The sequence below is a fragment of the Simochromis diagramma genome, unplaced genomic scaffold, assembly GCF_900408965.1.
Source record: "Simochromis diagramma unplaced genomic scaffold, fSimDia1.1 OVJJ01000483.1, whole genome shotgun sequence".
Lineage (NCBI taxonomy): Eukaryota > Metazoa > Chordata > Actinopteri > Cichliformes > Cichlidae > Simochromis > Simochromis diagramma.
The window spans coordinates 7,996,764-8,013,875 of record NW_024386835.1 but is presented as its reverse complement, the minus strand read 5'-3'; the positions used below and the strand labels follow the sequence as shown (position 1 = coordinate 8,013,875).

General features: G+C 41.2%; 1 protein-coding gene across 1 annotated transcript in view; it reads left to right on the top strand.

The window, feature by feature from the left end:
• The first annotated feature begins 327 nt into the window (after positions 1 to 327).
• The window catches only part of adamts9 (ADAM metallopeptidase with thrombospondin type 1 motif, 9), a 42,035-nt gene continuing 25,250 nt past the window's right edge, over positions 328 to 17,112 (top strand). Inside the window, exons 1-21 of the mRNA XM_040029212.1 lie at positions 328 to 830; positions 1,123 to 1,520; positions 2,842 to 3,004; positions 6,203 to 6,540; positions 7,144 to 7,227; positions 7,308 to 7,432; positions 7,570 to 7,610; positions 7,728 to 7,833; positions 8,791 to 8,937; positions 9,379 to 9,520; positions 10,075 to 10,179; positions 12,364 to 12,509; positions 12,892 to 13,073; positions 13,203 to 13,339; positions 13,684 to 13,801; positions 13,985 to 14,080; positions 14,989 to 15,155; positions 15,331 to 15,460; positions 16,368 to 16,494; positions 16,590 to 16,800; positions 16,921 to 17,085. Coding sequence (XP_039885146.1) covers positions 734 to 830; positions 1,123 to 1,520; positions 2,842 to 3,004; positions 6,203 to 6,540; positions 7,144 to 7,227; positions 7,308 to 7,432; positions 7,570 to 7,610; positions 7,728 to 7,833; positions 8,791 to 8,937; positions 9,379 to 9,520; positions 10,075 to 10,179; positions 12,364 to 12,509; positions 12,892 to 13,073; positions 13,203 to 13,339; positions 13,684 to 13,801; positions 13,985 to 14,080; positions 14,989 to 15,155; positions 15,331 to 15,460; positions 16,368 to 16,494; positions 16,590 to 16,800; positions 16,921 to 17,085 — 3,225 coding nt within the window. The 5' untranslated portion in view covers positions 328 to 733. The remainder of the gene's footprint in view (positions 831 to 1,122; positions 1,521 to 2,841; positions 3,005 to 6,202; positions 6,541 to 7,143; positions 7,228 to 7,307; positions 7,433 to 7,569; positions 7,611 to 7,727; positions 7,834 to 8,790; positions 8,938 to 9,378; positions 9,521 to 10,074; positions 10,180 to 12,363; positions 12,510 to 12,891; positions 13,074 to 13,202; positions 13,340 to 13,683; positions 13,802 to 13,984; positions 14,081 to 14,988; positions 15,156 to 15,330; positions 15,461 to 16,367; positions 16,495 to 16,589; positions 16,801 to 16,920; positions 17,086 to 17,112) is intronic.

Genomic DNA, 17,112 nt, shown 5'->3' with positions numbered 1-17,112 from the left:
ATCTCCCTGAGAGATGACTGACCCAGATTTTTCAAGACTACCCTAATGAAACCATTACCACTGTCCTCAGACAATACCTTTTCCATCACCTACTTAAGACCTAAAGCAATGCCTGTATACGGTTGCCAGTTTGAATTTTGTCACTCTGTGATCCCGTGAACTTCTAAGTATACAGCTAAGATTATCTCATTTGCCCCCAGGGCAGGCATTTCCTATATGGGCCCCACCTCACTGTCATAGTCACCGATCTGCTGCGCATCTGTCCACCCCTCTGAAACGTGATTAACTCAACAATAAAAGTCGGTATGTCACTTTGTGTCACGATGCAAATTTGCAGCTGGATTGCGCACACGTTGTCGACACGTTATGTCAGATTAGTTGGGCAGCTCTCTCTGAGTATAGGTGGTATAGATTGAAACAACACAACTGATAATATTATATTAGACTGATCCCGCCCCTCTAAGCTAGGGAGAGTTGGTTCACGGGCAAGCGGAGCCCATCGCAGTTGAGTGTTGGAGCAGCCCACTCCTCTCTGCAGTATGCATGTTCGTCAGGGAATCGCGCTCACGTCCCAGCAGTGTACTTCATCGGCCAGAGACCATCAACTCAAGAGTCTAGGATAATAAAATTGGATGTGGCAGGCGGACCGGAGGCGGAAAGCCCGGAGTTACCGCAGGAATACAGTACTACTAAGGGAATACAGGCTGGCTCTCTCCTCTGAACGTGGACAATCATGCATGTGCTCTTCTGGGGCTTGGGGTTCCTACTATTCCCTGATTTCTTGAATGTAGTCGCATCTACGGGGACATTGCTTTTGAATTCAAGCACGGGTAAAGTATTTTGCTGTGACAACCCCCGCATTTCTTAAAATTTCTCATGCAGCTGTTTTCTAACACTGACGGCAGAGAATGAATGAGTTTTGAATTCAGTCAAGCGAATGACTTGCAGCGTTTAGATGCCTGAAGTTCACTGACTATCGTTTTCTGACTAAAACAACAGATTTTCAAGACAGAAACAACTTTGATAGAATAATAATCCTTAAACCTTTTTACCCACTGATTTATAATGTAAGCAGACTGTTTTTTTAAACCACATTTACATTCTTCTACCTTTATTCCACAGTAAACGAGGAGATCGGCGCTTATGAGGTTGTAACACCGGTGCGAGTGAATGAAGCCGGTGACAAGTTTCCAACCAGTGTACACTTCAAAAGGAAAAGGCGAAGTTTGGATGAGGGCACAGGCAATAGCACGGATCACTGGGCCTCGCCGAATATCCACTACAGGATATCTGCTTTCGGACAGGACTATCACCTCAACCTGACGTTGGATTCGGGATTTATCGCACCTCTCTACACTGTGACAATACTTGGAGTAGCCCGAGGAGAGAACGTAACGGATTTTGCAGCAGATGAGAGAGAGGAGGAGGAGGAGGACACGGAGTTAAGGCACTGCTTTTACAAAGGACAAGTAAATGCACATGCAGAGCACGCCGCAGTCATCAGTCTGTGCTCTGGACTGGTGAGTTTTTACGCGCGGTTGTACTCGTCGTGCGCGTGATCATTTTACATTCACTTTACTTCTGCAGCATGAGGGCATAAAAAGTTGTGTACGTGTTTTGGAGACTTTTGAGTGAAGCTGTAGCTGATTTAAGAAAAAAAAAAACTTTGAAAATTGTTCAAAATTGTATTCGTGGTAGGATCGTGTAGTGGGGCGCATCCAGAAAGTAAGTAACTGATCATTTACCGAGAATCTCGGTTGTGGCTTGCTGCAAAGAGCCCAAGTCGGCTGACTGCACTCAGGTTTACTCCACATTTGTGTCTCTTTCTGGTCCACCGGTAGTCGGTGACGTCTTTAGTATGGGTGGTACTGACGTCACGACGAAGTTGTTCCAGCTCCCAGGCTTCCTAAAGAGGGAGTCCTGATGAGTGATGCTTTGTAGTGGAGGAAAAGTGCACTCAGAGGAGTTTATACATAGAAACCACAGTGAGGTGACAGACAAGAGTAATAGGCCAGCTTTGTTCCCAAATGACAAATCAAACATAAAATGCTTTGAATCCTCTGCTCTGCAGGGAACTTTTGTGGGGCTGAGCTGACATTTATGAAGCATATATTATTATTTATCCAAAACCTCCATCCTAAAACAGGCAATGCTGCCTTTCATTGCAGTACATTCTAAAATAACTTATTGTAGTGAGATCCTCTTTTGTCTTGCCAGACAAAAGTTCAAGTGCAGGCCTTTGCAGAGTAATAGAAAAAATGTCTTGCTAAACAAAATGTAAGCAGAACAAACAGCATCAAATACTAATACACATAGCCAAATCATTTTTTCCTTATGATATACCATATATATATTTTACCATTGATTATCTGGGAGTAGAAACATATGGCAAGCAAACATTATACCAACCTTCCCCCCAAGCTTTCATGATGGTTCTCCATATGTGTGCTTTACTTTCCACGAATCTAATCTGGAACATCCTATACCTCTAAGTTAACCAACTCATGCTAAACGTGCCAAACACATACAAGGTTTGCAGCATACTTGCCAAGAACATACAGTCTTAGTGTTTTCCTGATAGACATCAAAGGTTTCACATTTAGACCTTTCCTCTGTTATAGCATGAATGCAAATGTACTTTGTTTTTACCACTGAAAGCTGCTATGTCTGTGTTTTGCTTATTTTTTACATTCCTACGTTAAGTACAAACTGGTATGTGATCTGCACTGAGCTCAATACTAAAAGATCCTCGAGATATAGATTATTCTCCTTGGTTTTATAAGCACTTAGAGAATATAGATAGCTGTAGCCTAACTGCTATGTGTCTTCTCTGTTACCCAGCTCGGCACTTTCAGGTCTCCAGAAGGGGAATATTTTGTGGAGCCCCTTCACAGCTATCAAGGAGAACACTATGAAGAGGAACACACAAAACCTCATATTGTATACAGGAAAAGTGCACCCAAGAAACAGACCGCTGAGGAGACCTCAGCTTGTGACACTTCAGGTATGGTACATTACATGATGAGTAAGCATATATGCCATTAGGATATATAACAGACACAGCTCTGTACCTAAAACGTCAGATCCAGACCTTGCTACTGAGGTGCTGTGTTTGACCAGTCAGCTGACCTAAATATCTGCTCTAGTAAACCCTCACCCAGTGTCCTCTTTCTATCAAAACAGCATACTTCTGCTGCTGGGCATGGACCTCCCAGTGTCTAGAAACAGTATATATGGGTTAGATGTAATTGGTTAATGCACATCTTAGTGCTTTAGTGGGACAGGGGACAGAGTGATTAGACAATTTTGACATTTGTGTGCCACTATGTACATGGGACCTTTAAATTGGTTTGCGCAGATATAATCACTCAAATTTAAAGTCTCCACTATCAGCTGTAACAGGAACCAATTATATAATAGTCAGTGAGCTATTACAGTAATTGTACTAAGGCCCTCTAGGATGATATGCTGCTTATCTGGTTAATGCAAACACAACTTTTCAATTGGTGGGAGGGGCCTCTTTTTCCTTTCATTTGCTTATTTTTTTTTTTCTTATTGTATGGAGTTGAATTCCATACATAAAACTATATTGTTGTGGCGCACTGAAGAAGAATAGTTCATTTCTGACAGCAAAAATGGGTCCAAGCTTTTCCTCCTGTGCTTGTCAGGCGGTTGAAGTTGTATGACAAATTAATGCTAGCTGGGAATACTCAGTTTGACAGGGGGTTTGTGCACACACGCACAAACACATACACTTTGTGAGGCAGCGAGCAGAGGAGAGGAGACAAAGTAGACTAAGATTTCAGTGTTGATACTGAAGATCACACCTAATCCAAACCACACAGGTATATATTAGTAGCTAACCTTGTCTTTTGAATGGGAACTTCTCAGAATCTCTGTTAGCTGAAGTTTGGTCTGTTTCCATGTCTTTTTCCTGCCATGTGATGGTATGTGTCTCTGACCATCGAGCACCCTCAACATAAACCTTTACTGAGGAAAAATGTATCCCTCATCCTTCATGCTAATGTGTTTATATTAGCATAACCATAGCTGTGTAGCTAACCATTGCATAGTTTATATGTCACTGCTCTTTAGTCCTCCATAGACAGCAGAGTTTGAACATTTAGGTTTTTTTATTTTTTATTTTTTAAAAACTACCTTAATAAGAATCTGGTTTATCATTTCTAGATTGGAACTAGCAACATAACTTCCTGCTAACTTCTAACGTCACTAAACCTTGTAAATCCTCTTTTTTTAGTGAATTATTTTTATTGGAGCTGTACTGTTTTTAACTTTCAGTGGTGCCTCAGTGTTGGGTTGATTTTGGGAACCGAAGGAATGTCTGGACTCATAAATGACTGTATATATTTTGTACATATATTATTTATTGCAATTACAGCTTGAATTTCTTTTGGCACCAATGTGGAACAGTACTTAAATTTTGTTGTAGTACTGTAGAAAGTATGACTGCGCAATGACCATAAAGAGTTAAAGTGAACCCGAATGGCAGCGTAAAAACCACCATCAAACTAATAATGCAACTGATTAAATATTAAAGTAATTAAAGTTCTATATCTAAATAAAAAATACATTCTGCCATAAATAGGCTACAGTCAGAGATGTAATGACAAGATTAAAGTATAGTATGAAACTATCCTGGCTTGCATGTCATGCTATAGCCTGCACAGTGCAGTGCCCACAGCTGCAGTACAGTAATGAGGAGGTTTTCCAGCTCTCGCACAAGAAGAATCATTTGGAAGCTCACACTTATATCGCCTCATCTCAGTTTACTGGCTGAACTTCCTGTTGACTCTTGTACTTCCTCTGCTCCTTTGATAAGAAAGTTGGTAGACCTACTTCCATGAAGATGCAGTGTAAATTTTTACATAAGTGATGGCAACTTGAAACGGTAAAATAATCAAAACTAAAAGCAATAAATATGGAAATCATTTGTCTTTGTGTGCTGGAGATCCTTCTGAAGATGCTTGCTCTCACTCCATTTGAGTGATTGTTTGTGTTTTCATTTTAGCCTCAAGTAACATAAATGAGACTAAAAGCTATTCTGGACACGATTCATTCAGCCTTGCACAAAGTGCTATTGAATCTGTAGACCATTCTTTTTTATTTTGAACTGAGAATGGAGACACAACACACACACACAAACAATGTACTTTTGATTTGATCAAAATCAGTAAAAAAAAAAAGATAAAAGACAATAAGAAATTAGAAAACGGGCAGGGACAAAATATGAATTTAATATTTAATCATTCACACTGCATAAAATGCCAAAAGGCTTCAAACCTTTTTGGCTGTTGCATTTGACCAGCCTTCAGCTTGCACACAGATTGATCCCTGATTGACTGCAGTGAGCTGACTATGACCGCTCATGCAAATGTGTTTTTTGTTAGAGTGGTGTATGAAAGTTATCCAGTGGTAACCTTCAGTTTATCCAATGTGACATACCAAAAAGAAGCTGTTACTAGCCACTCCAACAGACTACAGTTTTTAACTATACAAACAAAGATGGAGCTAAGGATGCTGTAAACATATCATACAAGAAAAGACTTTTAACATGATATTTTACAAAATACTTCTCAGTTGAATGTGAAAAAAATATACATGGATTACATTTCTTTCTTGCGGGTGTTTAGGAACGGCAAATTGATCTTTAGCACTATTCATTAATCATCCCTCATAAATGGTGACACATTGGTAATGGTCTAGTAAGGATGATCTGAAAACAAAAAGACTCAGCAGTTCAGCAGATGTTATCTAAGGACATAAAACCTTTCCAGAGTTAAAGAAAAATGCTTCCCAGTTGTCGGATTGTTCTCATTTGATGTGTGCACAGCAATTTGTGTACTCTTTTTATGGCTGGGTTCCAGGTTTACCTTGCCTGAACTCTTTGCCCTCTTTTCCTCCCTTTTCTGAGAGAAAAAAAAAGGCACTTCAGGCAATGTTCATTTGTCAGCAAACTCTTTTCAGTGGAGGGGGGAGCTTATTTTGACAATATCCACTTCCAGATCTCATATAGCTCCATCATTTAAAAGTTAAACATGACTTCAGCTTAATAGCAAACACATCTTCTTGACAAAGAATGAATTATTCCTTGCCTTGTTTGAGCGAATATGCTTCCAGTCTTCTCAGGCCTGCACTCTTGTATATTTACATTTGCTCCATTTCTTTTGGCTTCTCATTCTAGGACACAAACACAGACATAAGAGACACAAGGTGAAAAGAAGGCCAGCGGCTGGGGTCAGCACTGTGGTTAAAGCAGTCCCTGTGGTCAGTACTGGTGTATTCAATGACCTGGAGTCACTGAGCGCTGGCCTGGCCAGCAATGCTTTGCTCAGATCACAGCATGGCAGTGCTAGCGCTAGACCGTCAAATGATAGCAGCGGTGACTCAGGACCTCACAGGAGATCAAAGCGCTTCCTCTCCTACCCGCGCTTTGTTGAAGTTATGCTGGTGGCCGACAGCAAAATGGTGGAGCATCACGGCAGCAACCTACAGCACTACATACTCACGTTAATGTCTATAGTAAGTTCTGATCTCTATGTTTGGTTGGTAGGAATCTTTTGCGCAGATATGGACAGAGTAGGACATCCTCGTGCACACTGATGCACTAAATGTACACACGTGTTCCTCTTTGCTGTTTGCTGCTTGTGCTGCAAGTCAGTCAGCCTTTGGAGGAGAGTTGAGGGAGGTAAAAGGGCACCTTAGGGCAGGGGTAAACAACATTTTCAAACGGCTCGGGGGAAGAGAGGGATAGCCTGCCTGACAGCTTTGATGAATGTTAAAAAATAGGCTCAGGTATGTTACATAGGCTGCATACTCTCGACCACTTCAAACACCAGTTTCCGCCTGCATCTGGGGCTGAACTGAAAGTCCTGGGGAGGCAGCGATGACCCATATTCTAGTCTGGGGAAAGGCTGACTTGTCCACAGGGGCTCAAGCTGTTATCATACCGATCCTTCAATCAAACAAAATCTCTGGTACTTGCTTGAAACTGCAAGTAAGCAGCCCATAAAACCACTATCACTAAATATACAGTGTCACATCCAATCTGGCTCAACTTAATTTAAACATTGATTTTCTCTTTAGGTTTGAGGTCACGTTTTGTGTCTTTGTTGTTTTTTTCAGGTGTCTTCCATATACAAGGACCCCAGCATTGGAAACCTGATTAACATTGTGATTGTAAAGTTAGTTATAATAAACAATGAGCTGGTAAGAATACTTAATTTGCTTCCACGCCACAACATGGTGCACATTCCTATAATTTATTATTTTTTCTGTGTCCTTCTCAGGATGGTCCAGTTATTTCATTTAATGCACAGACCACTTTAAAGAACTTCTGCATCTGGCAGCAGAGTCAGAACGTCCTGGATGATAACCACCACTCCCATCACGACACTGCCATCCTAATCACCAGGTGCAAGAGGAATTGTGGAAGCTTTCATTTTTCAAAATGCAAATATTCCGTGAACCAAAAATGTAGAGGGATCCTGACAAAATTCTAAAATGTAGACTAACAATGACCGAGATCAATTATCTTTGTTTTCACCACAGGCAGGACATCTGTAGAGCGAGGGATAAGTGTGACACCTTAGGTAAATGCATATTTGTTCTTTTTCTTTTCTTTTTTTTTAACAGAGTGATACAAATTATAGTAGAAATGTACATTAAATAAATACAAAAGAAAATGAACTGAGCTTCTTCTTATTCAGGACTTGCAGAGTTGGGGACCGTGTGTGATCCCTACAGGAGCTGCAGCATCAGTGAGGACAATGGACTCAGTACTGCATTCACCATTGCCCACGAACTTGGACATGTGTAAGAGCAGCTGACTTTTTTCCACTGATTTGTTTTTTCATCAGTCATAAATACTTGGTTTTGTTCTTAGTTACACATTACTAGAGCTTCAGAACACTTTCTAGGAATTTATAACAGCTGATACCATAAATTCTGCACATCTGGATAAAAAAATGTATCCCTGCTTTTCATTTTGAGAGCAAAAAAATCTGTAACCTGGATTCTCAGAATTGAATTTAAACCACTTCTTGGTTTCCTTTGCCCTTCAGCAAACTCTCCACTGTCCAAAGTCCTGAGTAAGCGTTCTACTCTGGAGACTGTTACAGACTTTAATAGTCCTCATCTCAAACAAATGCTCCTTTTCTACCACTATACAAAAAGGTGGGATTATTGGGTTGCATGTTTATCTGCATCAGGCTGGGGCAGCATGCTTGATGACTGATTTGCGACAAAGCTCTGTGTTGTAGGTGGACAGCTTAGCAACAAGGAGTGTGATGCCGTACCTGTCCACCATCGACCGGGAGCACATTTGTTTACCCTGCAGGAGCTTGAATGCTTCACTTATTCTTCTCTCAGTTTTCATATAATTTAATATCTTTCTATCCAGTCTTGCCACAGGCAGGCAATACAAATGCTGTGCATTATTTTGTATAGCAACCTTGAATGAGTTTCCCAAAGCCAATAAGATGGTGACAGTAGAAGAATAGAATTGCTGTTTAGATGTTGCTGAAGAAATGAAGTACAGTCAAACACAACACAAATTGCTATTTGTCACTGCCACTTTGTGAAGCACAATAAAACATATCAAGAAGTTGACGTCCTGCCAAGAAGCAATAACCACACTGGCAAAACAGAGCCATGCCGGGCCATGGAAGTACAGCTAGTGGGGACATTTAAAAACACTCTATTTGTTGCTTGTTAATATAAATAGCTTTTTTTTTTTATGCCTGAACATGTTTTTTTCCTCTATTCTTCCAGGTTCAACATGCCTCACGATGACAGTAACAAGTGTAAGGAGGATGGAGTAAAGATTCAACAACATGTGATGGCTCCCACACTTAATTACAACACAAACCCTTGGATGTGGTCCAAGTGTAGCAGGAAGTACATCACAGAGTTCCTTGAGTATGTCATACTGTTGTCTTCATCATTGTTCCAAACATGCATGGGGAATAGAACTGGGAAAACGTAGCAAAAATGACCCCCTAAAACCTGGCTAAATATTCTTTAATAACTGTGCAGGTTTACACAAACACACACACGCCAATACACACAGTGCATTGGTAGCCACAGTCAAACTGTCATCATTTCTCAGGGCTGTTGTACCCTCTGGAGTAATAATATTTAATGACCTACCTCCAAAGCAATGCATAGTATCCCTCCATCCTTGACTTCCTGAGTTCCCCACTACTTACCACATATAGCTAGTTCAACACAAGACGTTTTTCAAGATGTATTTGTGCAGAAAAATAACCACTCCAGCTGTACTGAGTGTGCTTTCTGTCTGTTTGTTTCTCTTGTTTTTATCCCTTTTCTTTAAGTCATTTTATTTTTATTTCTTAATAGCACAGGATATGGTGAGTGCTTGCTTGATGAGCCCGTTTCTAGACCGTACGCTCTCTCGCAGCAGCTGCCCGGGCGGATATACAATGTCAATAAACAGTGTGAATTGATATTTGGGCCGGGAACGCAGGTGTGCCCTTATATGGTAAGCGGACTCGGTGTGCAAATCTGAACTGTCATGTTGCACGTGGGGGTCTCAGAGGGGAGCGGAGGGAGTTGAGATTCAGTGCAGCAGAGGTTCTCGGATGACTCTGAAGCCTTTAAAGTCACTTGCCACGTTTAACATGTTCTCTTCTGAAACACAAGCAAAGTGAAGCCAGATTTAATTTGAATTTAAGTTAAAAAAGTGACATTTCAGTTTAATAATACAGAAATGTCTTTAAATATGTGACACTATAGTTTCTTGGCTTGTGGTTTTCACTCAGTCTAAAAGGTCACGCAGGCTTAGAAATACCTGGCAAATGAAATTGTTGATGCAGCAAATTTAGTGTAGGGAGGCATATTGTTTGATAGAATGTGCTAAATTGGAAGTCTGCTGGCTTGAGTCCATGCTGTATATTAATGGAGTTGTTTACAGTCAGGGAAATAAACATGACATTTATGAGCCATAGCTTGTTCTTTTAGTTTATTTTTTTTCCTGGAATCCCAGCATTGACTCTTAATGTGTGTGTGTGTGTGTGTGTGTTCGTGTGTTCTCAGACCCAGTGTCGAAGACTATGGTGCACAAGTCCAGAGGGCGCCCAACGGGGCTGCAGGACTCAGCACATGCCGTGGGCAGATGGCACCGACTGTTCACCTGGAAAGGTAAGAGTAATGCTGATAGTGTAATGCATTAGTGTGTAAATGGTAAAGGAGAAGACCCTTGAACTGATTTTAATTAAGCCAGAAGCTTGGGGATAATTAAGTAAGGGGTGGAATGCCATATTTTAATCACTTCAGTTCGGCTGAAGGTGGCGATTTAAGCCCACCACAAGAAAAAAAGTCCATGAACCTTAGCATTGCCTAGTGTTGGTGGCCAGGAAGAGGGGACGTTATACACTGAAAAAAAAGCCATGTTGGATTTACTCGATTCAGTAGTGGACATTGGTTGCACACAAATGTTTTGCTTTGGCAGAAACTTAAACAATTGTGTTCACTCAACACAACTTTTTCATATTCAATAAACTTGTGCATTTTGTGTTCATAAAACGCGATTGAAACATGTTTAGATGAAGTAAGTTGAGCTCTTGGAATATTTTAATCCTTCACAATTTTGTCATTGTATTTCAACACCATTAAATAACATTTACCCCAATACTACTTGCTCATTTAAATACTACATGTTGTCTTCATATTACATAATGTTCAACAAAGTCTAGAGTCTGGTTAACATAAAAATTTAATGGATCTACAACAACTAACATCCTATCTTTATCCTGGTTGCAGGGGGGCTGGGAAATAACCCTGAATTGTTAGGCAGGGTACACCCTAGAAAACTCACAAGTCTGTCACAAACAACCATTTGCACTTACATTGACAGGTAATTTAGAATCATCAATTAACCTAACTCTACCAACTGCACGACTTTTAACTGTGGGAAGAAACCAGAATACCCAGAGAGAAACCAGTGCAAACTAGCCAGATTGTGGATTTGAACCCAGGATCTTCTTACTGTAAAGCAACAGCACTAACTACCATGCCACCAATCCAGACTTAACAAAAGTAGGAAAGCTATGATTTCAAGGCTTGATGCAGAATTTTTTTGTACGTTTTTGTCCTTGACAGGTTAATCCACAATAAATAGCAATAGCATGCACGTGGTGTGTCGTAGTTGTCTGCCTCTTATAACGCCAGTGATTTTCCTACAGTTTGACATCTCGTGCGATCTTGAGTGCGTTCATGATTTAATTACGTTCATAGAAGCATGTAATTATTGTGTTTAAATTACAAGTTAATTTAAACATGTAATTTTGTTTTTAATGTAACAAACACCCAATTTACTTTTTTCAGTATACCAAAAAAAGTAAAAAGAAAAATCTTGCTATTGTTGGTTTTAAATATTCCTTTTTAGTTGGATTTATTAAGTGTTTTCTTATGTCATTTGTAATATTTGAGGGAAACACTGGCAGGTTATCTCAACATAATGCAGGATCATTTGTTGTGCAAAATGACAAAACAAGACTTGCCAAAAGTCAAGTTTCCACTGACACATGTAAACTCTTGTTACTAGTAAATGAGTGGTGGAAAGCTGTGAATGATGCTTACTCTGCCTGAGCTTATAATTAGAACTTTTGCACTGACTTCCTGCTTCCTGTCACTAAGACTGAGACATGAAAGCACCATGGACCAGCCGAACTACACCTCCAGGTCCCAAGACCTGCAGATGCACACACACACAGGCACACACTTGTTTTCATATCTTAGTGAGTACATCTAATTGACATAATGGTTTCCCTAGCAACTTACCCTAACCCTACCATCAAAATTGAATGTCTAACCCTAAGCCTTAGCGTAAACCTCACCATAACTTTATTGTAACCCTGACACTAAAACCACATTTTGAGCCTCAAAAATGCATTAAAACTTGTGGGGACGGGCATGTTGTCCCCATAAGTCCCTGTTGGTCCCCACAAGAATAGTAGCATGCCAATTTTCTGTCTAAACATGTACACTCACACACACAGACAAGCTGAAACCTTTTGGTGTTTGTCTCATCTCTTGTCATGCCAGCACACACCACACTAATGACTAAAATGAAGTCTGTTTTTTTAACAGTATAAAATGATCCTTCTGTTTGGAGCTGAGATATATTTATTGACTGTAAGGGTGACATTTTCTTGTCCTCTCTCCAGCCAGACACAGTTGTGAATTTTTTTTTTTCCCAGTTCCAAATTTCTCCCAGATTAGCTTTAAAGCACAGAAGAGCAGATGGATGTGTTGGCATTACTTTTTGTTATCTTCTCTTCACTCATCTCTCCTTTACTTTTCCCCTTTGTTCCTCTCTTGCAGCACTGCAAACATGGGCTGTGTATAGCCAAAGAGCACGATGCCTCACCTGTTGAGGGAGCGTGGGGAGTCTGGAGTCCTTTTGGCACCTGTTCGCGGACATGCGGCGGAGGCATAAAGATTGCCATGCGCGAATGCAACCGACCCGTGTGAGCAGCCCGTTCCTTTGTAGTCACGCATGCCTATTGGACCTTGTCTCCAAAGTCAGTGTTCCATAGATCAAACCTCCTTAAGGGAATTCTTTCCATAGCTAATGCTCATCAAAACAGGCTCTCTGATGGCATATCTTACAGGATTGTTTCCTGGTAAATATGGAGATCAGTCAGTCTTCCTGAATAATGGACGAATAGAAAAGAGTAGAGCGTGTGGATAAGTTGGAAATTAAAAACTAACTCTAGGTGTATGGTGGTAGACAACAGGCTGAGCAAAGAGAGGGAAATTGATAAACTGATAAGTGCCGTCTTAGAAAAGGTGCTTAACACAAGGGAATGATTCGGTTTTACTGCTTTTATCCCACGTTTTCACTCTCAGGCCCAGAAATGGAGGAACGTACTGTGTTGGTCGCCGGATGAAGTTTCGTTCCTGCAACTCTGAGCCCTGCTCCAAGCAGAAGAAGGACTTCAGGGAGGAACAGTGTGCTGCTTTTGACGGCAGGCACTTTAACATCAACGGTCTACCTCCAAATGTTCGCTGGGTGCCCAAGTACAGCGGAAGTGAGAATTGTTTTTTTCACATCACAGTGGCATCTTAATACTTACTTCATGAATAACAGCCATAATGTAAGCTTTGCATTTATTTGAGTCACCATGAAATAATTATCTGTATTCTATCTCCTGTGTCAGTTCTGATGAAGGACAGATGTAAGCTGTTCTGCAGGGTTGCAGGCAGCACAGCCTACTATCAGCTCAGGGACAGGGTCATTGACGGCACGCCATGTGGACCCGATACCAACGACATCTGTGTCCAGGGCCTGTGCAGAGTGAGCTTTCTAATTCTGTTCATTTAGCAGCAGCGGTTCATGGTTATTTGTAATAATAACAGAGCAGGGACCATTCTTGAACAGTAACCGTGTTTAGTGGATAAAATAGTAAACACCTACATTACTAACATAACGTGTGATCTCCAAACCACGCACAGTTTTCAATATATTCCAGCTCAGACAATGGGATTTTTATATTCATAGATGCACTAAAGTTAAGCTAAAATGTGTCTCAAAAGAATCAATTACATATTTGCTATGATTTAGTGATTTTCTAATAAAGTCCTTTAATTAAAAATCCTTAATTTTCTTATTGTGCATTTCCTACTTCCCATACTGAGCAGCAGGCGGGCTGTGATCATGTACTCAACTCTAAAGCCAGGAGGGACAAATGTGGCGTATGTGGAGGCGATAACTCTTCCTGCAAAACTGTAGCAGGCACCTTCAACATTGTACGCTATGGTGAGTAACAACCTCTTTTATTACCCCCATCAGTCTCCATTTCAGTACATATAAATGGTAATAGCTGTTGTGGAAGTTATTATATTGCTTACACACCTCAGCAGAAAAGCATCGATGGATGGGTTCACTTGTTAGTGCATTTACAGACCTGGGTGCGCTAATGCGCTGCATATGTATTTGCAGGCTATAACGAAGTGGTGCGAATACCAAGTGGTGCTACAAACATAGATGTGCGTCAACACAGTTACTCAGGGAAACCGGAGGATGACAACTACCTCGGTAAGACAGCCAACAATTGTTAATACTTTGATTGTATTTTTACATTTCCAGTCGTGCTGTTTGAAGTCATTTCTGGAGGAATGCGCTGTTAAAAAGATGCGTGTTTATGAGCTGTGCTTGAGTGTTTATGAGAAGGACAGCGTTCAGCCTTCAGTGTAAAGCCGGGCACTGCATAACTGCCGTAGATTTTGCAAATACTATGCATGCAAATCCATTAAATGCCTGCGGGTACCAATCCAGCAAGGTCCCTTAGTTTAAAAGCTTTAGTACTTGCTCTAAGGCCCTGTCTCAGCCTGTTCGTACCACTGACCTACTCATGTTTTTTGTGCTCGTGTGTTGTTTTTATTGTGTGCATGTCCTTGATGCAAACTTCTGAACATAGTGTCATCCTTAACTGTGTGTTTCAGTGTTTCTATATATTGGGACAACCCAAAGCGGATTGATTGTTTTTTTTGTCTGTGTGCGTGTGCAATAAATGCCACTCTCCACAACCATATTAGTGTAATGTGTGAAATGGCGAGGAAAGTAAAGGCAGGAAATTAGCTCCATAATCGCATTAGGGTGAACGAGTGCAGAAGACTGACTGTTGAACAGAACAGGGTGCCCCTGGATGGGACTTCTTCGGGAACAGAGGATTATTTTAGCCCAATAAGGCTTTACTGTTACCCACTGTGTGTGCCTTACTGTAAATGAACATTTTAAGCCACTGTGTTTTCTAAGCTGCTCTGCTGCGCACAGAAAAGTTCATGTTTGTGCAGGTTCCTGCCATAAACAGTGATTTGCACAAAGTAATTCACCTTTATGCATATTTTTTTTTTTAAATCAGCTAATAAATCAAAGCTAGCTTGAGTTTACACAAACCCTTTTCAGTGTGATGAAGCCAACTAACTGTTTCTGCCTCCCTGTAGCCATATCAAATAGCCGCGGAGAGTTCCTGCTTAACGGGGAGTTTGTGGTTAGCATGTTCAAAAGGGAAATCAAAGTAGGAAATGCCATCATCGAGTACAGCGGTTCCGACCATGTCATTGAGAGGATCAACTGTACTGACCGCATAGAAGAGGAGATCGTTATCCAGGTAAGCTGTCCTTATCATGACAATTTGGTATCTTGTGCAGGAGATGTGAAGATAGAAGATGGTGATTTAATAGAAGAGAGGAATGCAGAATCATAAATCCTTCTACAGACTTGATATTTCAAATTTACAATTGTAAGGTTGTGTAATGTATATCACATTGCCTGCTTTTTCCCAGGTGCTTTCTGTGGGGAACCTTTACAACCCAGATGTCAGGTATTCCTTTAACATTCCCATAGAGGATAAGCCTCAACAGTTCTTCTGGGATGCTTATGGGCCCTGGCAGGAGTGTAGTCGTCTGTGCCAAGGTGAGGGGGAGGCACATGTGGTTTGCAGGGTGAGATGATGGGAAAGGTGAATGATAAACTGTGTGGTCAGAGTAAAAATGAGATGGGATGGAGAAAGAAGAAGATTTAGAAAATGCTGAGCAGGAGACCCAGGAGATGGAGGATGCTGTAGTTACCATTAAACATGGTCATTGTAGGCATTTAGCCTTTGTACAAGTGATTAAATATCAGTTTTACACTATGCCGTGGCACATCTGCTTGGCATGACTGTGGAGAGGTCAGAGTACGTGGGTGTGCGGAGGAAGATTGCAAGCAAACTCGAAAACCTGTTATGTGTGTTACAAGTCAATTTTTTCTGTTTAAGAATGCCTTTCTCCACTTTTTGACACCACCCTGCTTCAGCAACTGAAGGGAAACCAATAACTCCACAGTTCACAGCGGGATAAACATCTAGCATATAACACATTAAGCTCTCATAGCGTTCAGCTGCAAAACTTGGTAACATGAGGTGCTGATCTATTGCCACATTAAGGTTCATATCGTGCTGTAATTTTACACAAAAGCCAAAGTGAGGTGTACACACTTTTCACGCTGGCATTTATTGCACTCCCGATGATGAGCCATATTTTACTTGAGCCAGATGGTGCATCAACCCAGACAACTACTTGCAGGTCGGGCAGTAAAAAGTCACTTTCATCTCAGGATAAAGTTATGAAACCCGAGATTGTAACTCAAGCTTGAGATTCTGTTTACATCTTTGTAAATTTCTTATTAGTTATAAAACAGATCTCTTTATTTAAATGACACAGCTTTTCTTCAATTTCCTTTGCCATTTTGACTCATGTTTGATTTATTTTTTGTTATAGTGTGTTGCCAAGATGTTTTAGAGTGGCTGTCACTTAGAACCTCAATTTTTGTACCCTGACAGGAGAGCGCAAGCGGAAGATTCTCTGTAGCAGAGAATCGGACAGGGTGGTGGTGTCAGACCAGAGGTGCCACGGCACAGCGAGACCTGCTGTCATCACTGAGCCATGCAACACTGAATGTGAACTTAGGTTTGCATCATCACTCTAAACCATTTTGATCCATCTGACTGACACTTTATTTGGTCTTTGCAGTGCAAAGATTTACCCACTTGTTCTTTACACAGATGGCACGTTGCTCGAAAAAGTGAGTGTACAGCCCAGTGCGGCCAAGGATATCGTACCCTGGAAATATACTGTGCCAAAATCAACCGTGCAGACGGCAAGACCCAGAAGGTTGATGACCGCTACTGTAGCGGTCAGCGCAAACCTGATGACAAGGAAGGCTGTCACGGAGACTGTAACCCGGGTGGTTGGGAGTACTCATCCTGGTCGGAGGTACGAACTCTGTTGGAAGTCTGGGGATTTGTTTGTCTGCACTGACCAGATGTTTGTCCAAGTTTATCTCGGGTTGTGTATGTGTTTACACTTGTTGATGCTCAAATGTTTGTGCTGCAGTGCTCCAAGAGCTGCGGTGGAGGAACCCGCCGTCGAGGGGCAGTGTGTCGAAAGGCAGCTGAGGCTGGTGGCGATGAGAGCAAATGCAGTCAAAGGGACAAGCTGACCGTCCAACCCTGCAATGAATTCCTCTGTCCGCAGTGGAAGACTGGAGACTGGTCTGAGGTCAGTTTAGCAATTACTGTATTGTCT